At 31.2% G+C, this 25,123-nt stretch overlaps 1 protein-coding gene across 4 annotated transcripts in view; it reads left to right on the forward strand.

Moving 5' to 3' along the window:
• Positions 1–25,123, forward strand: part of Ack-like (activated Cdc42 kinase-like) — a 212,344-nt gene that overhangs the window by 83,271 nt on the left and 103,950 nt on the right. For all 4 annotated transcript variants that reach the window (XM_072537697.1, XM_072537694.1, XM_072537696.1 and 1 more), the window contains exon 5: positions 8,890–9,192. In XM_072537697.1, coding sequence (XP_072393798.1) covers positions 8,890–9,192 — 303 coding nt within the window. The remainder of the gene's footprint in view (positions 1–8,889; positions 9,193–25,123) is intronic.

A 25,123-nucleotide genomic window follows, 5' to 3' on the forward strand; every position in this document is an offset into this window, starting at 1 on the left:
TTTGTCAAAGGAATCGTTAATTAGTGAGACTAGGCGTTTGATACTACTGATTGTTTGGATCAGTTCAGATTTATCAACTGATCTTATAAAAAATGAATTCGAGACTTTTTTTGAATTGGGAAGATAGGAAATAGCATCTTGTTGTGGCAAAATAGCTGATGTTATATTTTTACTCACATTAACGAAGTATTCATTTAGATTTTCAGGGTTTGGAAGAGAAAATGTTTGAGCTGTGTTAGTTTTATTTTGAAGATGGTTTATTATGGACCAAGTTTCCCTTGCAACGTTTTTAGAGCTTCCCAGATGATTCTCATAGTACATTTTTTGTTACTGATTTGATAAGTTTTAGATAGGTTCCTCTGTACTTGGAGATATATTCAGTGACAAAGACATTGGTAGTAAATTTCTTGATGTACAGTAGTGAACGCATATTCTTGGCTGATATGCTTATACCCTTAGTAGTCCAGGGTTTGTGATGTTTTGACTTAATTTTCATTAAAGGAAATGCCTTATTGAAAGTACAGACAAGCTTATCTAAAAAATTACTGAAATTATAGTCTACGTCCACAGAGGTAAAGTGTCATCCAGAAGTCAAGCACAAATTTTGAAATTTACGAAAGTTCTGGGCTGAAAAAATCCTACCTAAACGTTGGGTTTTCGAGGATTGTTTGTTAAGAATGTTAAACTTGGTATATACTGCTTTATGGTCAGAGAGTCCTGCATTAATAATTGTAGAACGTACATCAAGGGGTGAGAAATCTGAGACAATATAATCAATTATGGTAGATGTTGTTTTAGTAATTCTTGTAGGAGAATTAACGTGCATTGTGAAAACATACGATTCGAATATATTGACAAAGGATACTTGGGTAGCACAAGCAACAGCGTAATTAATATTCAAGTCATCGCATAGAATCTTTCTGTTTTTTTTTTGTTTGTCAAATTTTTTAATCGTTTTAACCCCATGGTAGCTTTAAATATAGTAGGCCCATAAAACTTACTCCAAAGTATATTATGGCAGTTAGTAGTAGTCCAATAAAGGCATATAGTTCTGTAGAGTCGCAATATTTCCAGTTATGTGTACACTTCACTATTTCGTTCACAATTTTTTCGTCCACAAACAAACAAAAGGAATCAACAGGATCATTTACACTTTGACCAGGGGCTAACATTAATTTGTGCGTTTTGCTTTTTAGTATGTCGCAGGATCGCATACGTCCTGTCGGTTGTGGTTGACTCTTCCAGTTAATTACATCCTTATTTTCAAAAATTACACACATTGAAATCTGGGAACTTGTAGCTACACATTCTTCTTCATTATCACTCAATACTACTTACTGATCATCCTCTTCACTTGCTTCCGAAAGATGATCTTCAATTTCAGAGTCACTTTCAATTTCACCTACTTCAGGAGAGTCTTCATCATCAGAATCCCATAAATTATTAGCAATATCTTGCAGTTCTGCAGCTGATAATGGTTTTCGGGATATTTTATTCGCACTATCTACTTTCACTGTAAGTCAATATAATTCTAGGAGCTTAATTGTCGACACTAACATCGATATCATACGACTAATAGCAGATGCATTATTTATTTCAGACCTTATTTCAGACATTATTTATTTTCCACAGAATGATTGCTAATACTATAAGTCATATATATATATATATATATATATATATATATATATATATATAGAAACTTTTTTATTTCCTGCGTTTGTCGGTCTGATGTAAATAAAACTATTTAAATTTTGCTTAAAGTTTCGGCAAATTTGTCATTTTCAATAAGCACTTTATTAAACTTTAAACATTACATTTTACTTTTGAATTTCATGTTTACACTTTTTTTAAAAAGTTTAACATAAATATATATATATATATATATATATATATATATATATATATATATATATATATATATATATATATATGTATATATATATATAGAAAAGAAATTTAATCTTTGCAGATTAGTTAAATAGTAAACTCTTAAATATTGGGGAAATCTGCAAGAAATACTCTAATGTGTATCAATTGTTTCGCCGAACGTTTTCGCCAAAGAGAATTAATTTGGCTTCTTCAGGGCTGAAAGAGAATAAATTATAATTAGCTACCATATATTATCTATTAAAACATTATTGATCTTACCGTAACTTAGAATTGTAGAGTTAGAATATTAAAAAAACTTTTAGTAACATAGTGGAGTTTTTTGTTACTATGTGCAAAAAAAGTTTTTTTATAAGGATTGAAATGTATGGTAGCTTCGAACTTGACACGTAAAGGCTTACCCAAGGTTAATCGAAAAACCCAATGCAACTACATTTAAAAGGAGGTAATTCTTTGAATTGTCGGCAATAACTAAATTTTTGATTTTTAGATAGTTAAAAGTGAGGTTCTGTTTAAGCCAGAACGCAAGCGCTGACAACTTCATTATTAGTTGGTACGAATCTTTATGTCGTTAAGGTTCATTGGTAAAAAACGAATGAATTTAAATCCCAGTAAAGGGAAATATTATTTTGATTTTCTTTATTTAATTATATTATATTGTTCATGTATTATTGAATCTTATTGAGACGTATCTAAGAAAAGCAAGGGAATGTTATATATTTTTTTTTGTTAATGAAAATTAATTATTAATAATAATAATTAATTAATGGATATATCAGTCAAGTTAGTAATCTGTGATATAGTATTGTTCTTGGTATCTGATTTAAGTAACAGGTGGTATATATCGCTTAGATTCTTGATGTCACTCTTAACATTAATGGAGAAATCGTTAAGGAAAATATAAGACATTTCAATGAACTCTCTTTTAGATTTATTGTTCTCACGGTGGAGAATTGTGGTGTTAGTATAGTCCATGAGATGACCAGTGGAATGGACATGTTTGGCTAATGCACAACGGTCAGGGTGAAGTCGAGAATCCAGTCGAGATTTCTCCATTAATGTTAAGAGTGACATCAAGAATCTAAGCGATATATACCACCTGTTACTTAAATCAGATACCAAGAACAATACTATATCACAGATTACTAACTTGACTGATATATCCATTAACAACTAACATACCTTTATAATTAATTTTCATTAACAAAAAAAATATATAACATTCCCTTGCTTTTCTTAGATACGTCTCAATAAGATTCAATAATACATGAACAATATAATATAATTAAATAAAGAAAATCAAAATAATATTTCCCTTTACTGGGATTTAAATTCATTCGTTTTTTACCAATGAACCTTAACGACATAAAGATTCGTACCAACTAATAATGAAGTTGTCAGCGCTTGCGTTCTGGCTTAAACACAACCTCACTTTTAACTATCTAAAAATCAAAAATTTAGTTATTGCCGACAATTCAAAGAATTACCTCCTTTTAAATGTAGTTGCATTGGGTTTTTCGATTAACCTTGGGTAAGCCTTTACGTGTCAAGTTCGAAGCTACCATACATTTCAATCCTTATAAAAAAACTTTTTTTTGCACATAGTAACAAAAAACTCCACTATGTTACTAGCAAAGTTTTTTAATATTCTAACTCTACAATTCTAAGTTACGGTAAGATCAATAATGTTTTAATAGATAATATATGGTAGCTAATTATAATTTATTCTCTTTCAGCCCTGAAGAAGCCAAATTAATTCTCTTTGGCGAAAACGTTCGGCGAAACAATTGATACACATTAGAGTATTTCTTGCAGATTTCCCCAATATTTAAGAGTTTACTATATATATATATATATATATATATATATATATATATATATATATATATATATATATATACAGTAGACTCCCTCTATAATGAGAACTGAAATGACAGACTAATTATCTCGTTATAAGCAGATCTCGTTATATCAGACAATCATAATACTGTGCATACATATGAATCTGTAGTTTTCTAAACCATTAACTTCCTATAGTGAAGCCATTCGGAGCAATATAAGATGCTAATAAATATTGTTTGAATGGCGTTTTTGAAAAAAAGTTATTTACTTTTATTGTCAATGAAATATATTAAAACATAAAAGAGTTGTTTACTTTTATTATCAATGATATACGTTAAAACAAAAAGCTGTAGGTACTTATATTTTTTTCCAACTACATAATGTATAAATCGTATTTTCAAGGATAACATAAACTATTGCTTCTGCAATTTTAAGAACTCTGTTATTTTTAACTGCTTTAAATGATCCAGTATCATTCTATCATATATTTTCTAAAGATGTGAAACAGTTGTATTTATTCATTGTAAAGAAGTTTATTGCGGGCTGCAGTTAAGTTTATTGAGGGGCTGTTTGAAAAGGTATTTATTTATAGCCACGACCGGACTAAAAACGTAAAAAACACGTTTTTGGATCTTATTTTCTCTCGTTATAACCAAATTTGCCTCGCTATAGTCGGTTATAGTTCAATAGAAATTTCACGGGACATCTAATGTATCTCGTTATAAGCGAAACCTCGTAATAACCGTGTTCGTTATAGAGGGAGTATACTGTATATATATATATATATATATATATATATATATATATATATATATATATATATATATATATATATATATATATATATATATATATATTCATTTTATTTCTTTATTTCGTCATTATAGTTGACTAACTTTTTTATCTGTGCTAATCAATAATGTAATAAAAGCAAATTATTATAATTATCATGATTTAATATCCTTTTTTCAACATACCCAAGTAGCTGTTTATAACTCTTTAAATATATTATGTTTAAGTTTAAACTAAATAGCCAGATGTTAAAAGTATTAATCTCGTTTTGTAAGACTTATCAGATTACACATTCTTTGGTAAGTATAAATCATGAATGTTATTTATGTATGTTAATGCTAAATGAATTTGGTCGTTAATGGATTACATCATTTATTTTGAGATATTTCTTTGTAATCTAAATCTGTGTATTTTAAACCCATTACTATATTGATTTTCTTTGTAACAATAGAAAAAAACAAAAGTGTTTGAAATAATATGTTACAAATAGTTGTATAATATTATTTCTCCCAGAATTAGATAACTGTTAATATGGTCATCTAAACGTTAATTGATATAAATCAAATATGAAAATATAAATAAAATATTACCTATTAATTAATGTATCCAGTTAGTGAAGAAATTTATCTTTCTCGGTCCATTTCGATCACATACCACTTGTTATCCTGATCTAAATACATCATATGATGATCATTACTTAATGAAAATGACTTAATAAATCGATTCTTCTGAATATTGAATGGGGTTACAAGTTCTGTATTTTAATAAAGATAAAACTTTTCAGTGATCTTGACAAACTAAAAAAAAAAAACAAAAAATAACGTATCATTAAGCAATTAATAGGACAAATCAGGCTCGGAACTAATGCAGATCGGCAGATTTTGGGGTCGGTAAACTTCATAAAAAAGTAAAGTATTTAAACCTTTCAAAATAATTATACCTCAATCAGTATATGCAGATTTACCACAGTATAAAAAATAATATTGAGAATTGGAAAGAAAAAGCTTCGGACAGATACCAATAGAAGTAAGTGATACAGAAATGTATGAAAAGACCGTAAAGAAATATTAAATGTATTTTATATAAATAAATGAAAATAGTAATTGTAATGGAAAAATAAATAAACTTTTCAGCCCTAGGCCTTTAAGGACTGTTGAGCTTTATAAATAAAGTAAATAATATACCTCAATCAATATTGGTTAACTTTATTTGGTTTTGTTGCACAATGTATCAGCTGTGTTACACTTACTCAATATACCAAATAATCCTTATTATCAGACACAAAATTTAAGGTAACTCATGGGACCGAAGGGGAGTGTTATATTGGTATACCTGCTACTGATATATTAGCGACTTAAACTTCACGCTGGGAAGTTCTTCAAAAATATTGCCACAGTTATTGAAACCTGAAAGCAAGACAAGATGGTCTGCAAGATTAGATGCGGTCGAAGCATTTTAAAAAATATTGGGAAACTTAAATTCATTGTTAAGGCGTGTTTTTACAGGCTTTGTTAAAAAGAGCAGTTATGTCAAGGATTTTTTGCAAAGAAAATATCCGACAGTAGATGTGGCTGCCCGAAACCTTCAAGGTCTTTTAACATTCTTGTAGTCTTGCAGAGAGTATGCACCATCTGATGACATTAGTAAGGTTAAATTCTTAGCAAGCCTGAATAATCTACGATTTGTTCTCGGAAAAAATATGTAACGTTATAAACGTCACATCATTATTAATTTATATTTAAATAATTATTTTATTTTAATTTCTTTATTAATTTATTAATTCCTTTTCCTCCAGTTTCGTTTTTACTATTTTTTCTTCTAAAAGTAGTTGGCGCCCTCTGTCTTTCTTTTCTTTCTCTTTATTTCCGGTAGAATAAATATTTGCCCTCTCTCTCTCTCTGTCCGGTAGACTAAATATTCTGTTCTATGTTGACAGAAATGCTAATTCCATCATAGGCATACGTCCTATGTCATCTGTGCTAACTTCATTTTAGTCTCCCTACTTTCTGTCAATCAAATTTTCCAACGTAGTGGGAATATAATTTTTGCCTGTTTCTAAAATTTATAAAAGAAGGTAAGAATTATAATAAGCTTCATTTTATGGTCTGCAGAATTCTCTTGGGTTTATTGGCCGTATTCAAGAATTTATTGGCTCTATTACCAGTTTATTGGTTTTATGGGATATGATTGGAGAGTTTATTGACTTTATTGGAGGACCTAACCATATATTTGGGAGGCCACACAATCACCCATCGATTCCATAAGTATCGCCAAATTTATTTATTGTAAAGCCTTGGCAGGGTTGATTGTTTTGTCGTCACATTTTTAATAAATATGATTAGTTAAATAATTGTTTTATTTGCTATCAGCTAAGGGTTCATGGCTTAATTCCTAGTTTAAGACAAGACGAACTCACACTTGAGATACTGAACTAGGCAAAGCATATACGATAAGCTCCCATGGTTGATTGAGGTATTATTTTTATATTAGTATTTTTAATAATATTTATTTATAGTATAATTCTCTTTGGTAGTCTTATCGTTACAAATACAAAGACTAAATGCCTGATAAGCTATGTGGAGAACTTAATATTGACCAGATGATTGCGAAACTCAGTGACAGGTTTATGGCTTTGAACAATATAAACAGCAAGTTTGTATTTTTAAAAGGAGTTCGTATTCAAGAAACGTAAATAAATATCCAAAAATTAAAGCAGAATTGGCAAACATGTACACTGCTGATCTCAACATTGAAGAATTTAAATTTCAAATAGAAGTTTCAAGAACCACGCTTTATGACGAAAATTTAAAGGAAGCCACATCAAGAGAAATGTAAAGTGTTCTTTATAAAAATAAACTAGAGAAACGCTACTCTAACATTACTACTGGACTGAGAATGTTCCCCACCCTGTCAGTCAGAGTGTCGATCATACTTTAAATCATCAAAAAATATATGAGAAGTATACTGGGACAGAAGAGAGTCTTTAATCCAAGTATAATATCAAATATTGATTTATTAAATTGACTGAATAAATTAATTGATTAAATTCAACTTTTAGCTACAATACATAACAATTTTTTGCATAGTTACAATACATAACAACTAGTATGTTACTTATATATAACTGCATTAATTGTAGGTGTTTTTCATAAATAATACGTATGTAATTTTAACTACAGCATTAAAAAAAATAGGTTTTGGAGGGATTATATCTTGCCGATCGTGCATTTGCACCATTCGGCCAAATCGGCGCGATTTGACGGCAGCCAAACAAGTCAGTCTGCAGGAGTACGACAGAGTTGGTTGGATCGTAAATTTGATCATGTATATTGTGACAACGGCAAAATAGTACGACTGCAAAAAAATAATTTGCTGATAAATTTTGAAAATTGCTTGTAGCTGGATGTTTTTAAGAGATTTCTTTGGCATTTATAAAGAACAAGAGTGTCTTTGGAAAAGAAAATCGACATCATATCATGATAAAACTACTAGAAAAAAGCTGTGAATATTTTGGTTGCTTAATTTCAAGAAGTGAAAGCCGATACTAATGAAGAGTTGGTAAAAATGAAAATTAATAACTTTCGAACATGTTACAAAAGAGGATTAAAATTATCTGAATATAATCGCAATTTTTCTAATAAATGTACCTGACAGTACTTATGTCTTTTCAGCAACCAATCTTTGCACCACCACCTACGTTTATTGTATTTATTTCGTATATACAAAGAGAAAGAGCCGCTAAAAAAGTATATCGTTATTTGACATGTTTCTGATTTGAAAGTAAAACTCATACTGCAAAATCGGTACGTGTGTGTTCTTATCCGATTTTCAACATTATTGTACTGGAATTGCATTCGACAAAATCGTACTGAGCCATTGGAACGTGAGTTGGCTTTAGTGGTGTGGTGTACGTTTGGAAGGGGGATCGAGAAAGAGGGCGACAAACTAATATTTGCCTCCCCCCAACAAATCTTCTAGTTTCAGGCCTGGGACAAATAACTTTAACTATTTTCTGACCTTGTAGTTATTTTACTAAATTCCCTAGATGATGTGCTGGCATCCTCAAGAAGAAAATAGCATAAGGAATTTGTTTTTGTTTTAAGAATCGGAATAACATACAAAAATGAGGCGTGTTGTCAAACTGGTGAGGATGTTGACAAAAGTGGATTATTTAGTGACGAAATACGTGTATTCAAAACAATACTGCCTTATACTGATGTAAATTATATTTTTGCAAGTTTCAAGGTACTAAAAATTGAATGTTTCCCCGATTATTTTATAATCATGTTCTTTGAGACAAATATGCATTTTAAAGTGTTTTATAAGTAATATATTTTTAATTAAAATATATAATATTTTTTCTAGGGATTTAGCAGCTCGCAACATCCTAGTATTTTCTAAAAACAAAGTTAAAATATCCGATTTTGGCCTAAGTCGAGCTCTTGGTCAAGGCAAGGACTACTATCAAACCAATTTTAATGTAAATTTAAAATTACCCATAGCATGGTGTGCGCCGGAATGCATTAGTTATTTACGTTTTACTACCGCTAGCGATGTTTGGGCATTCGGAGTAACACTTTGGGAGATGTTTTCGTATGGATTCCAACCATGGGCTGCACTTACAGGACAACAAATTTTGGAAGCAATCGACGAACCGAATTTTCAAAGGTACTGTACATTACATTAACATTTAAATGGTCTCTCCAATACCATTTACGGAGAAAAAGAAAATATCTTTCTGATATAATGTTTGATGGTGTCATTAGCAAAGATAAAAACTATACAACAATTAGGCATATTTTTCGATATATTTTAGTTTTAATAACATTGTAAAGAGAAAAATACCCTTGCCAGTAAATAATTAACATCTATTCAATTTATTCATTTCGGAATAAAAGAGGTAATTTATTAGATAACATTTAAATTGTGATAGAGGCAAATTTGATTTTCATAGTTGCATTTTTAGACGGTAATCCACCAAAGTTGCTTATTAAAACTAAAATTTCTTTCTTCTATTATTGATTGTAGAGAAGTTTCTTCAAAGAAATGCTAAAATTAAAATTATATCGGCATGAATTCGAACGAGCCACCAATTTAGCAGAATTGCAAGAAAAAATTGTTCAACTCTGTAGCCGGGTAGAGCCAAATTAGCTGCCAATGTAAAATTTTACTAACTGCTCAGAGGGAATATACGTTGTTGTCACACATCAATTCCTTAAATCAATATTTTTGTTCACTAATTAAGTAATTGATAGAATCGCTTAGAAAATAACAATTAGCTGACTACTTAATTTTTTTGGGCAATATTAATTTTCATTGTACATTGAACTGTAGTGGATTTAGATATTATTATACACTCCTGTATCACACTCAGAAATATAACAACACTGTTTAAAAGTTAGGCCTACTCCTTCGTCATGGTGACCGCCTCTCAATTCTATTCACACAAATTAAGTGTTATCTCTTTTTCACGTACTGAATAACGTATACGGTAGTTAAAAAATTGTCGTATCGGTGTAGATATATATATATATATATATATATATATATATATATATATATATAGGTATATATATATATATATATATATATATATATATATATATATATATATCGAGAAAAGGAGTACGACCGTCAATCCAATATAAACTAAGGTACACTCGAAGAGTGGTGGGTTTTTCGGTCAAAGTGGAGAAATAAAAGACAAAGACGATGGCTACTTCATCTATTTATTGAAGACGTTTCGCTTTCTGCTCAGAAAGCATCATCAGTTCATCTAAAAAGAACAATATGAAACCAAACATCCATAGAGAAGTTATAACCAAAGTATGTTACCTTACAAAGACATGTAGCAGTCAGTGATGTTAAAAATATGAAAAAGCTTACAAAGCTGGACATTCAGAGTTAACGTTGTATATAACAATTAATTGAAACTAGGTAAAGTTTGCAATTTGACAAAATTAGCACAGCAAAAGAACATGTGATAAAAATACATGTATATATAAAAAAAATTTTATAAAAACTTAGTAAAAAACATTAAGGTTTATTTTAAAGTGTAAAGAACTAGAAAGATCATTAGATTGCACTTCCAACAAATTTATTTAAAAATTATATTTTAATTTTAACTTTAGGTAACATTATAAGTTATTAAAGATTAATAGTAATAAAGAAAAAAATGAAGTTACCAGTCTTTAGCTTACTGAGGCTCGTTGGTAAATGAATTTAAAGGTTTGACACCCACGCACAACAACGTGAGTAGAAGTGGCCTTGAAGTCACAATGACATACACAGCAAGGCAAGCTACCAACTTCTATGTATTAAGGCGGTATATTCAAAGAATGTGATAAATTTGGTTGACAACTTGTCGTTAAAAAACCAAGCAGTGAAAGGAAAAGGTGGTTAAGATCACCATTTAACCCTACAGTGATTGATCTGTCAACAAAGAACAAAGCAAGAGAAGTCAATCCAATATATCATATATTATAATATTATGACGTCACTAGTTAGCCAGCTAACAGGTGAAGATTAATAAAAATTTCCACAGTCCAAAGGTTCAAACATTAAGGACCGTAATGAAAAGGATTCTATGAATCAGATTCAATTTAAAGTTTTATCAAACAAGTTCATCAAAAAGAACAATTACTTAATTATGTAAAAGTGATATTGACAAATATTAATAAAAAGTAAGTTGATAAATCTTAATTAAAGAAGGAATAATTTATTTATATTTTATTTTTATTTTTATTTAAATTTATTATAAGAAAATGTGATAAAGAAAACCCCAAAATGGGACAAAATTTAAGTAAACAACATATCAAGCCTAATTCTGTAAAATTAATGCATGATAAATTTGGCTCAAATTACTAATGTCCGTTCTCTTATTAAGAGTATTAGGATGTTTTAATATTGCACACATTTCTAAAAACTGTCTTTTAACGAGATTGCGTTCAGTGCCAAGAATTTTAACTTCATTAAAGTTTACTTCATGCTTAGTGTTAATGGCATGTTGGGCAAGAGCACAAGTATGCTTAGATAAATTGATATCACTGCGGTGTGTCGTAAGACGCCCTCTCAGTGATCTCCCAGTCTGACCGATGTAACATGAGTCACACTCAGCACAAGGTATATGATATATTACATTCACTTGTTCCAGAAGGGACAGAGGTGTTTTAGTTTTAGAGAACAAATTCCTGACAGTCTTAGCATTCTTAATAGCAATTTTAACAGGTACGTTATTATGTTTGTACAGTTTAACGAGTTTCTCAGTAACTTGAGGAAAATAAGGTAAAGAGGAGTAATGGGTAGTTGGATTCCCAAGTACAGTATTAGGCAGAACAGTGTTATTAATTGAATTATTTGATATCATTCTAAGTTGGTCACCATTGGGTATATCATTTAAAGAAGAACCATAGCTTTGAGCGAAAAGGTATTTATTAATAAGGGAGGATGGATAGGAATTCTCAATCAGAATATTTTTAAGTAATTGAAAGGATTCCCTTCGATTAATCGGATGTATCAGTCTATTTAGCCTGCAGCTTAAAGCTTTAATAAGGTTTAATTTATATTTAAAGGGATGACAAGAATGGTAGTTGAGGAACCTATTAGAGGCCATTGGTTTCCTGTACCAACTTGTAGTAAGGGTGTTATCTCCCATTCTAATGACACGCATGTCTAAGAAGGGAATACTATTTGTGTTGGAGTCCTCAAGTTCAACAGTGAACTGTAAATGAGGATCAAACTCATTGAATAAAGACAAGGTGGCCTGAATCTTGTCTGGAGGTAAGGCTATTAAGGAGGTAAGGAGGTAATGTTAAAATTGCTATTAAGAATGCTAAGACTGTCAGGAATTTGTTCTCTAAAACTAAAACACCTCTGTCCCTTCTGGAACAAGTGAATGTAATATATCATATACCTTGTGCTGAGTGTGACTCATGTTACATCGGTCAGACTGGGAGATCACTGAGAGGGCGTCTTACGACACACCGCAGTGATATCAATTTATCTAAGCATACTTGTGCTCTTGCCCAACATGCCATTAACACTAAGCATGAAGTAAACTTTAATGAAGTTAAAATTCTTGGCACTGAACGCAATCTCGTTAAAAGACAGTTTTTAGAAATGTGTGCAATATTAAAACATCCTAATACTCTTAATAAGAGAACGGACATTAGTAATTTGAGCCAAATTTATCATGCATTAATTTTACAGAATTAGGCTTGATATGTTGTTTACTTAAATTTTGTCCCATTTTGGGGTTTTCTTTATCACATTTTCTTATAATAAATTTAAATAAAAATAAAAATAAAATATAAATAAATTATTCCTTCTTTAATTAAGATTTATCAACTTACTTTTTATTAATATTTGTCAATATCACTTTTACATAATTAAGTAATTGTTCTTTTTGATGAACTTGTTTGATAAAACTTTAAATTGAATCTGATTCATAGAATCCTTTTCATTACGGTCCTTAATGTTTGAACCTTTGGACTGTGGAAATTTTTATTAATCTTCACCTGTTAGCTGGCTAACTAGTGACGTCATAATATTATAATATATGATATATTGGATTGACTTCTCTTGCTTTGTTCTTTGTTGACAGATCAATCACTGTAGGGTTAAATGGTGATCTTAACCACCTTTTCCTTTCACTGCTTGGTTTTTTAACGACAAGTTGTCAACCAAATTTATCACATTCTTTGAATATACCGCCTTAATACATAGAGGTTGGTAGCTTGCCTTGCTGTGTATGTCATTGTGACTTCAAGGCCACTTCTACTTTTCAATTAATTGTTATATACAACGTTAACTCTGAATGTCCAGCTTTGTAAGCTTTTTCATATTTTTAACATCACTGACTGCTACATGTCTTTGTAAGGTAACACACTTTGGTTATAACTTCTCTATGGATGTTTGGTTTCATATTGTTCTTTTTAGATGAACTGATGATGCTTTCTGAGCAGAAAGCGAAACGTCTTCAATAAATAGATGAAGTAGCCATCGTCTTTGTCTTTTATTTCTCCACTTTGACCGAAAAACCCACCACTCTTCGAGTGTACCTTAGTTTATATATATATATATATATATATATATATATATATATATATATATATATATATATATATATATATATATATATATATATATTCCAAAAGGTTTCCGCGGTTAGTACACTAAAAACTAGAGCTAAGATCAATACCATTACAGGAATTAATATTAAACTTAACAGTCTTCCGGGTCATACAACCGTGTTGTTGTTGGTTATCACTGCACCGAGCTTTCGACATCCTCTTCGATGTCTTCTTCAGGGCTTCAGATGTCTCAGTCTCAGTGGAGTTAATCTCCAGAACCATCCGCTTCTATAAACCAAGAATTATTCAAGAAGCCATAGAAATTGAAAAAAGGCCAAATTGTCTCAATAAAAGAGATGACGGCATACGGTTAGCTTTGACTTGGAGACCTCTCATCAAGAAAATACCGTCCACTCTGGCCGACGCTGGCCCCCACGCCAACCCCCACCCAAGCCCGTCACCATCGACGCTATAAATGACCCTTCCTCTATTCCCAGCACCAGTAATGCATTGATTAGTGGTCAGAGTAGTAGTGTCTGGGGCCTCGGGAGACTGACCTCAGAAACTCTGAAGAAGACATCGAAGAGGATGTCGAAAATTGATCTTAGCTCTATATAGATGTATATATTAGATCTCTCTTAGATATATATATATATATATATATATATATATATATATATATATATATATATATATATATATAAAACTTATAGCTAAGATTAATACCATTACAGGAATTAATATTAAACTCAACAGTGTTCCGGGTTGAACCGCGTTGGTTATCATTTCGCGGAGCTTTTGACATCCTCTTCGATGTCTTCTTCAGGGTTTCTGAGGTTAGTCTCCCCAACCCCCAGACACTACTATACTGTATACTGTTTTTCAATTGCTATGGCTGCTCGGATAATTCTTGGGTTATAGAAGCGGGAGGGGGCTATGGTTCTGGAGTTTTCAAAATCAATTTTGTGGCCTGTATGAAGATAATTGAATTAGAGCTGAAATTGAATCGGAATTGCGAACAGAAATAGAATGGTCATAAATCCTATTTTGGATTCAACGATTTGTTTGGCATATATAGGATCGGGTGCAGTCTGCACAAGGAATTGCATAAACTCCGTGTTGTTCATTTGGAATGTTGTCTTTGATTGATCGGACAAGTGATGAATGTTTTTGTTGGGGGGTAAATATTGTTTTATTCCTCTTGATTTAAGAATTTTGTCGATTTTGTCAGTGACACCTTTGATATAAGGAAGAAAAGCTTTCGTGTGATGAGGGTCTGAGTCTTTGGATTGAGATTGAGTGGGTGATTGATGTCTGTGGATGCTCGTATTGATGTGATTTTCACGGTTCGGATGGATTCAATGTTCAGAGTAGGAATTAACACTGTTCAACCCGGAAGACTGTTGAGTTTAATATTCATTTTTATAATAGCATCAATCTTAGCTCTAGGTTTAATTGTACTAACCTCGGTGGGAAAAAATTATTTTTTGGAAATGTTTGTATTAGCAGGAGTGATAGTAATTTAAACAAAAGATCAGAAATTCAAAATCTAAGCAAAATTTATAATTATATTATTTCTCTATAGTTTATTTATAAAACCGGTAAAATATCACATTTTTAGTTTAATTTTCCATATACTTGTTACATTTTTTCAAGTATCTGTTAATAATAAATAAATCTTTTTTATTATTAAACGAAAAAAAATATTTAACAAAATTCTATATATATATATATATATATATATATATATATATATATATATATATATATATGTATATATATATATATATATATATAAATTTATATATATAGATATATATTCGGATAAGTTTCCGCGGTCAGATAAATGAAAATTACTGAGTTCTCGGGAAGAACCGCGTTGAGAATTTAAAACTCGACGTTTCGGCACCCATTTTGGAGCCATTATCAAGAGGGATACGGTTCGATTCGAGTTCGGGGTCTCAATCTGCCTACTCCCCTCACTCGAGACGTACCAGTATCGTGTTCTATATTGCAAGAACTGTCTCTCGGCACTGAGGTCTCAATCTGCCTACTCCCCAGTGTCGAGTGACAACCGGTCTTACCCTGTGTGGCTGCTTTTATACTCGCTGTATGCGCGGGAACGGTATGCGCTGACGTGGTCTGAACTGACGTGGCCTGAGCGGTGTGGGCGGGAGGTCGCTGAAGAAGGGGTCGCCATGTTGCCGGCAATCGTTTCGCGTCATCGCGCGTGTTCAAGCTGTGAAGCCGTTTTTCGATTTCGATAGCTTCACGAATGATTCTCGCTTTTAATGAGCGGATGGGAGCGATGGTTTTTGCTTTTTCGAAATCTATTTTGTGGCCTGTCTGAATATGATGTTGGGCTAGGGCTGAAGTGGTATCGGAATGTTTGACTGATAGAGAATGTTCGTAAATACGGTTATGGATTCGTCGGTTTGTCTGTCCTACGTATGTACGTGGGCAACTGGAACAAGCTATCTCGTAGACACCATGGTCTTCATTGGGGATTTGGTCTTTTACGGATCTAACGAGATTGGACAATTTGGAGTGAGTGGTGAAGATGGTTTTGATATTAAGAGGGATAAGAGTTCTACTGATCTTGTCAGTGACACCTTTAATAAAAGGTAGAAAGATTTTGGGTTGATCCGGCGGCAAGGTTTCTTTTTTGGATGGAATGGGGTTTAGAAGTTTTTGAATGCTTCTATTGATTTGGGTTTTGTGGTAGCCGTTTTGTAGGAGTGTTTGTCTTATTGAATTGATTTCGGATGACCTGTGATTGTTGTCGCTAAGTCTTATGGAACGGGAAATAAGAGTGTTGATGACTGAATTAAGTTGGGCGGGGTGATGATGTGACTGGGCATTGAGATAGCGGTTTGTATGAGTGAGTTTCCGGTACACGGAATAGGAAAAACTGTGAGGTGGATTTTTCTGAATAAGAACATCAAGGAATGGCAAAGATGCTTCAGACTCAACTTCCATCGTGAATTGAATGCTGGGATGTATTCCATTCAGGTGGGAGAGGAAGAGATCTAATGTGTCTTTACCATGGGGCCAAATGACAAAGGTGTCATCAACGTACCGTAACCAGCAGGTGGGTTTGAGATTTGACGAGGACAAGGCTACTGTTTCGAAATGTTCCATGTATATATCTGCTATTACGGGAGAGAGGGGCGATCCCATTGGGGCACCTTTGATTTGACGATAGAAACGATTTTGGAACGTGTTATATCATTAATTGCCAGCATTATCTGGGTCTCTAACATATTTAGGTAAGTTTCACCATTTAAATTACAGACAATAAATATTGGACCTACAATATAGTTACCTAATAGGCCTGCCCAAACATTTAGTTTTTGTGGAAATTGCATGTGACCTTCTAGAAATAATCTGGGATTTTCATCAGACTAGTATCTAATATTTTGACGATGAACGTGACCATTCAAAAAGATGTCGCTTCGTCACTCAAACAAATGTATTAAAAATAATTAGGATTCTGTGCAATATTATTTGTCATGGTTTCGCAATATTCCATCCTTCTATCTGGGTCGTCCTCTGTTAATTCTTGAACTATTTTTATTTTGTAAGGATGAAATTGATTTCTCTTGAGAATCTTTAAAATTGTTTTCTGATCTACTTCATAAACGTGAGCAACCGTTTTAGTAGAAGTAGACGGATTAACGACAAACTCACTTAACACAGAAATCTGTTTATCTTCGGATAGACGTTTTCTTCCTGTCCGTTTCTTATTTTGAACACTACCAGTCTTAAAAAAAATTGCTTACAACTGACTTAAAATAGTGACCGTCTATTGGACGGCCAGGATAGCGATCAATAACAATTCTTACCGACTCACGGTAATTCTGGCGAGCTTCTCCATAAATTGTGATCATTTTGCTGTTTTCTAGTAAATTACGAGGTTGTATAATTTTTAAAATTCACGGTAAACAAATTTCTTTTAAAATAGCAACAAAACAAAAGTTATTAATACTATTTATTTATGGTAGCTATCAAAAACAACAAAAGAGCTCTGAAGCGTGGAGAACTATAAAAACGATGAGAACAACGACAAAAAACCAAGTCATAATAAATAGAATACCAGAGAACACATGGATACAGCATTTTGAGAACTTATTAACAGAGAGAAGAGAAAGGTTTAAACAGACAAATGAACAAGTGGAAGTAGAAGGCAGAATCGAAATATCAATAGAACAAGTGAAAGAAGCAGTTAAGGGAATGAAATTAAAAAAATCTCCAGGCCCAGGCGGAATACATCCAGAGTTGATTAGGTATGGATCATCAAAACTGTTTGAGATGATCCGAAAATTATTCGAAAGATGCTTAAACGGAGAAGAAGTTCCAGAAGAATGGGGACAATCGTATATCTCTCCAATACACAAGAAAGGCACAAAGATGGATCCTAAAAACTATAGAGGGACCGCAGTGATTGCTACTATAGGCCGACTATACTCAAAAGTACTACGAAACCTGATAGAAAATGATATTAAAGACAAACAACCCGAAGAACAAGCCAGATTTAGGGCCGGACGCTCCACTATGGATAATATTTTCTAAAAATTGCAATGGAAAAACGAGTGCAGAGAAATAGAGAAACGCATATAGCTTTAATAGATTTGGAAAAAGCATATGACAGTGTACCGATCTCCCAACTATGGATAGAAATGGGTAACTTGAAAATAAACCCAATTCTTATTAACGCCACCCAAAAATATTACTAACAAAACTTTGCAAGAATTAAAATGGGACAAGAAATCACCTCTCCTTTTCAAACAACAAAGGGACTAAGACAAGGCTGCTGTCTGTCATCCACCTTATTTAAAATCTGTTTGGACAGATCCTTAGTGAAATGGGTAAAAAATGTAGAAACATGGGAGTAACGGTGGAAGAAAACAAGCTATATACACTTTTCTTTGCGGATGATCAGGTAGTAGTTGCCGAAGACAGCTACGATCTTAGCTATATGGTAAGAAAACTGCAAAAAGAATATGAGGTGCCAGATCTAAACATGAATATGACAAAATGTGAATATCTCTCAGTGGGAACAGATGAAATATGTGACCTAGTCTTGGAAGACAAAATTAAAGGCGTGCAATCCTGCAAATATTTGGGGGTCATTTTCAACAAGAAAGGAAATAGCGCAGATGAAATCAGGGAAAGAATAAACAAGGGCAGAGCAGCGACCCGTGCCTTAAACTCTCTTCTCTGGCAAAAAAAAAAATTCGACGAGAAACCAAAAAACACATTTACGGTAGTATAGTCCAAAGTATTACACTTTACGATTCGAAAGTATGGGACGTCACCAAAGCTAATAGAAACAAACTTATGACGACAGAAATGGATTATCTGAGACGGTAGATCGAAACTGAAGAGAGGTAGAAACGAACAAATAAAAAAAGAAATGAAAATGGAACGAAATATGAATGATGACATAGAAAGAAAACAATTAATCTGGTTCGGACATGTTAAAAGAATGCCAGAGTACAGATGGCCTAGAAGAGTACTGGAATGGATCCCTCCTGAAAGAAGAAAGAGAGGACGACCACGGATAGCTGTAGCTTCCTCCGTGGTCATTGTTTGTTGTTGCCCTGGAAACCATTATATATGTATGTATATATATATATATATATATATATATATATATATATATATATATATATATATATATATATATATATATATAGTCGGATAGTCGGTTCGCTATATTTACGCGGGTTTCGGATTAAAAATTTTATTGTAAGTACCCAGTTTTAATTACCTGTTCTTTGGGGAAATATCACTGGTCAAATGAAATCAAAAATAATCCATAACTTTTTTTAATTAAATAATAATGGAAAATCTTTTATATAATTGACAGTATAATAAGGAGAATTACTTCATTAATGGAGTCTAATGTGGCTAATATAAACCTAATAATAATTTTATATTACACTTCACACAGAAAATATGGTCTATGTATATTTGTTCCATGGAGAGAATTTCTAATGAAAAATAAAAAAATTTAACTTGCCAACAAAAATGAAAATCAGTCATTATCATCAAAAATATCATAATCGTCATCATCATCACTGTCATCACCATTAATTGTTATTATGATTGGACTTATTTCGTTTATTTTATTTTCACGAGTCCACCAATCTTCTATTAGTTTCTCGCACTTGAATATACAGTTGCACCACACTTCTGGAGTTACAATTGAAAGTGCCTTTCGCCAAGTTTCCCGAACTGCGTCGTCGCTATAAACGTTAGGCCCAATATGGTTGTCATAATATTGTTTTGCTATTCCCCATATATATTCGATGGGATTAAACTGGCAATGATACGGTGGCAGACGTCAAACTTGATGACCGTAACTTTTAAAATCTGATCGACAACAAAGGTTTTTGGTTTTGCGTGGATATTTGCCAAGCGTAATAATTCTGATTTTAAAATATGTTGTGTAAATGGTATATGTTCCTTTGTCGACCATTCTTTAATTTTATTAACAGTCCAAGAATTCGTTGGACTTTTGTTTAATACTTCAGAATGGTAAGGTGCATTGTCTAAAATAATTACGCTGGGCTCACTTAAACCTGGGAGAAGTTTTTCATGTAACCATTTTACAAACATTTCTGTGTTCATATTATCGTGATAGTCACTTGATTTTGATTTAGATGAAAATATTAAATCAGCACCTTCTATAAAACCCGATTTCCCTCCTGCATGTAAAATTATGTGTCGCTTCCCTTCTCCATCAGTATGTTTGATAGACTTTACGTTATCATCTTGCCATATTCTCTTGGTTGCACCCCTAGAAAATATCCATGTTTCGTCTAAATATATAAAATTTGCCCTTTCTTCTTTTAATTTAGAATATTTTCTTAGAAAGTTAATTCTTTTATGCACAACAGAACTTCTTTCACAAAGGGCTTTTCTGTTATCCTCCTTTTGAAATTTGAAACCCAAATTATGTATCACTTGCCATAGACTTGTTCTGCCAATTTCGTCAAATTTTCTATCTTTTAATTCCGAGAGAATTGTATTTAAGATCACATGTTCCTTGTTGGCTCGCATTCTATAAATGGTATCACGAATTTCAAATGTTTTTCCATCTGGAATATCTTTCGTTTTCAATGACAAGCGAGTTTTTCGGTGATCTTCTTTCGGCCGTTCATTATTGCGATTTTGTAATACTCCTCTTAGTTTGGTTTCACTGATTCCTAGAGCATCACATACGCGTTGTTGAACAGACATTACCGATTTTAAAGGACCGCCATTTTCTTTTTCATCCGTAAAATACTTATGTATACTACAAATTAGACTATCTACATCTAACACACGTCTAGGCATTTTTAAATATTTCCACCAAACATACAATATCAACACTGGCAAAGAATCAATTCAACTGCAATATTGTAACAAATTTATACCTACCCTAATGTTATTTTAATGTATTTTAAAAATGACCATTAATGCAGTTTTTACCTAATTGTCTGGGAAGTCGTTTACTGCAACTGGTTATCAATGAGTCATTAGCATAATTTTGTTAATCCGAAACCCGCGTAAATATAGCGAACCGACTTACCGAACCGATATATATATATGTATATATATATATATATATATATATATATATATATATATATATATATATTGATACGATTAGGGTTTATAGAAAATAATTTATAAGTTATATACTACATAATATTAGATATTTGGTTGTTTTAAATAAGTTATATACTAGAGAATTTTATAAAAATTATTTATGTGAGGGCATTTTAAGAAATTAGCATATAATAATTGTAAAAAGTTGTATTTTAGTAGTTATGATTTTGTAGATATTTTTAAGTGAGCCATGTGCCTAGGTAACCAACTATACAGTAAGTAATTTGACAGATAGAAATTAATCATAAGGGAATATAAAGTGGGGTTATAATATTATATTGTTTGAAATGTGTATTTTATTAAAGTAGAGTGTTAGTTACTAATTTAAATGTTTATTCTGATCTGAAAAGCCTAAATGTCAACAAAATTATCAATGGAACATTAACGAATTATCCAGAGTGTAGAGTGTGACCATTGTTTACAGTCGAACATTCTCGAAATAATGATTATGGCGGTGGATGGAACAGATATTTTTTTCGAGAACATCCATATCGATTAAATAGAACAAAATTGGAACATGATCTCTTACCAGATGGTTCTAGAAATCCAAAAACATATAAATACCCGTGATTTGGATTCAAGATGGCAGTTTTTGGAAGTTTTTAGTCAGAAGTCAAGCAGTTTATTATGAAAGTTAGTTGGAGTCAGTGAATCAAGTACAAATAGTCAAAATGTTTAATATAGTGAGTTAAATGAAGATTAAAAATTATGCATATATTTAATGCACATTTATAATTATACACAAATAATTATTGAAGATTATAAAAGTATATTGGAAGAAATTAAATTATATTATGGTTGGAGAATAGTATAAATCAACTTATAATAATTGGATATTGGTATATTGAAAAGAAGACTAAATATAAATGGTGTTTACTGGTTTGCTTGGTGGTGTATAAATGCTGGTGAAGAAAAATATATCTTAAATTGGTAGAAGCTGATAATTGGAAAAAGAAATTTCACAAAAACAAGGATAACCGAAGTACGAAGACTTTCAGTGGTGATTAGAATATATATAGTGGAAAACAGTTCATTTAGGCATTCAGTGAAAGAAAGGTACAAAATTTTGTTAATATAATTTAGTTAGTGTTATAACAATTTCAATTTTGAAGATAGTTTGTTTAAATTTAACATTGTCTATAGAATTTAATTAGTTTTATAAGAATATCAATTTAAAGATAGATTATTTTAAATTTACATTGGCTAGGTTAGATATATATGTGTGTTTCATAATAGTTATAATAAAGATAATTTAAAAAAGTACTTACAAGCTAATTCTTTGAGAACCGCGATAAAAACCCTATATTATTAAAAATACTCATTGCTCATCATTCAAACAAAAAACACATCATAACAATTTGGCACCCAACGCGGTGGCTCTCTATTTAAAAGAATTAGTTTGGGAAGATAAGTGCTCTCATATAATTAAATTAATTATCAGTAGAAAGGAAAAATTATAGATTTTATTTTTAATTATATTTGAACAAGTAAAGTCTCAAAATGTCTCAAGGAAAGAAAGGTACAAGAAGCAAAAAGAATGAAGAAGATGTGGAAGTAGAAACACAACCTATACAAGAGGAGAGTTTAGTTCAAGTTCCACAAGATACTGCAGAAATGAATCCGGAAAGAGAGGAAAATGTCAATATGGCAGCTTTGATGTCATTAATGATGCAGATGAACAAGACAATGGAAGAGAATACGAAAAAAATGGAAGAGAATTCAAAAGAAGTCAAAGAAGACATAAAAAAAATAGAACAGAAAATGGAAGAGAATACGAAAAAAATGGAAGAGAATTCAAAAGAAGTCAAAGAGGACATGAAAAAAATGGAACAGAAATTGGAAGAGAATTATAGAAAATTAGAAAAGAAAATAGAAGATAATAATAATAAAATTGTAAAGCAAATAGAAAAACAAATGGATAAAAAACTTGAAACTGCAGAGAAAAAAGTAGCAAATGAAATAAAAATTATACGGAATGACTACAAGAAAAGGATAGACAATGAGAGGACAGAAGTAAAGAGGATTATTCAAGATAATAAGATAGAAATAGAACAGAAAATAGAGTTGCAAAAATGTAACTTAGAAGTAAAAATTAACGAAGACAGGAGAAACACAGAAGAAAAATTAGACGATATACAACAAAATATCCAAATAAATAGTAATCAAATAAGAAATGTGGAACAGAGAATAGATGATATTTCACAAATGAGAGACATAGGGAGACCTTACTTAAATTTAACAAATGAGACTGGGATTAAATTCTCTGGTAATATAAAAATTTTGCATCCTAGAGTATACATAAATAGTTTAAAACATAAATTAAGATTTGTGAATAATATTAATGATATTAAAGATTATATTAGAATGACATTAAATGACAATGCAGCAACTTGGTTTGCTAGTATTGAAAATGATTTAGATAACTTTCAAACATTTGAAAATAAATTTTTAAATTATTATTGGGGTGAACTAGAGCAAGCTAAGTTTAGAGAAATTCTATATTTTGGAAAGTATAATCACAATTTAAAATCAAATATGGTAGATTATGCATTGAAATTGATAACAGTTGCAAAATATTTAGAACCACCACTTAGAGAGGAAGAAACAGTCTTAAATGTATCTAGACATTTTGATGCTGATGTTGTCCAAACAGTAACTGTACAAAATATTCAAACAATAGATAGTTTTATTAATTTTATTCAAAGAATACAAAGAGACAATATGACAAGTAATAATAACAACAGAAAAAACAACAATACTTTTCAATATAATAAAAATGATAATCAACAATATAGACAATCATATAACAATAATACTAGGTATGGTGATAATTTACAAAATTTTAATAATACTAACACTAATCCAAATAGACAGAACTTTAATAATAATACTAGTTATAATAGACAAAATTTTAATAATAATACTAATTATAATAGACAACATTTTAATGACAGTACTAATAATAATAGACAAGATTTTAATAATAGAAGAAATACAGAGCGACCTAACTATAACAAACAGGTAAATTGTGTTCGAAGGAATAGAAGCTGCGAAGACAGGGAACAAAATAGTACAAGGCAGGAAAATGTGAGTAGAAGTCATAGTAGGGAAAGACATAGGACATCAGATCCAAGTGGTCAGATACAATCTGACAATTCTAATAATCAAAATTTTGTGCAGTAAACTTTCTGAATTACAAGTTAGGCCATTGCTATTATGAAAAACCTTCTGAATTTATTTCTTTAGATGAAGAGAAAATTATTGAATCTATTAATTTAATTTATATAAATGCTTTGGCCAAAAATAAAATGATTAAAATTATGATAGATACTGGTTCAGAAAGTACATTAGTCTCGGAGAATTTTATTTTTAATACATTAAAACTATCAGATATAATAAAGATTCCAAAAATTAAAATTATTGGTGCAAATAATAAGAAGTTGGGTGAAATTGATAAACTAGCCAATTTTAAAATTAATATTCTTAATAAAGAAATTAATATGCAAGGATTTATTGTCAAGGATTTATGTGTTGATATATTAATGGGAAATGATGAATTGGAAAAGAAGAAAGTAAAGATAGATTTTGAAGAAAAAATGGTAACTTTGGAAGGGCAAATAATTAAATTTATGCAGAAAGATGAGGTGGAAGAAGGAATAAGAGTTGATAGGATATTATTAAAAGAAAATAATGATGTTTATGAAGAAGAAATGTATTTTGATGATAGGGAAATGTCCCAAAAGAATGTAAAGAATAATTATTGTAGTGAATATTTAAGGAATGGAAATTTTAAGCAGATGGATGCCTACGAGGCGGAGTGCGTAAAATTGGAAGCAAGGAATAATGAGTACATAATGAAGAATAATTTT

This window comes from Diabrotica undecimpunctata, chromosome 7 (genome assembly GCF_040954645.1).
Source record: "Diabrotica undecimpunctata isolate CICGRU chromosome 7, icDiaUnde3, whole genome shotgun sequence".
Taxonomy (NCBI): Eukaryota; Metazoa; Arthropoda; class Insecta; order Coleoptera; family Chrysomelidae; genus Diabrotica; species Diabrotica undecimpunctata.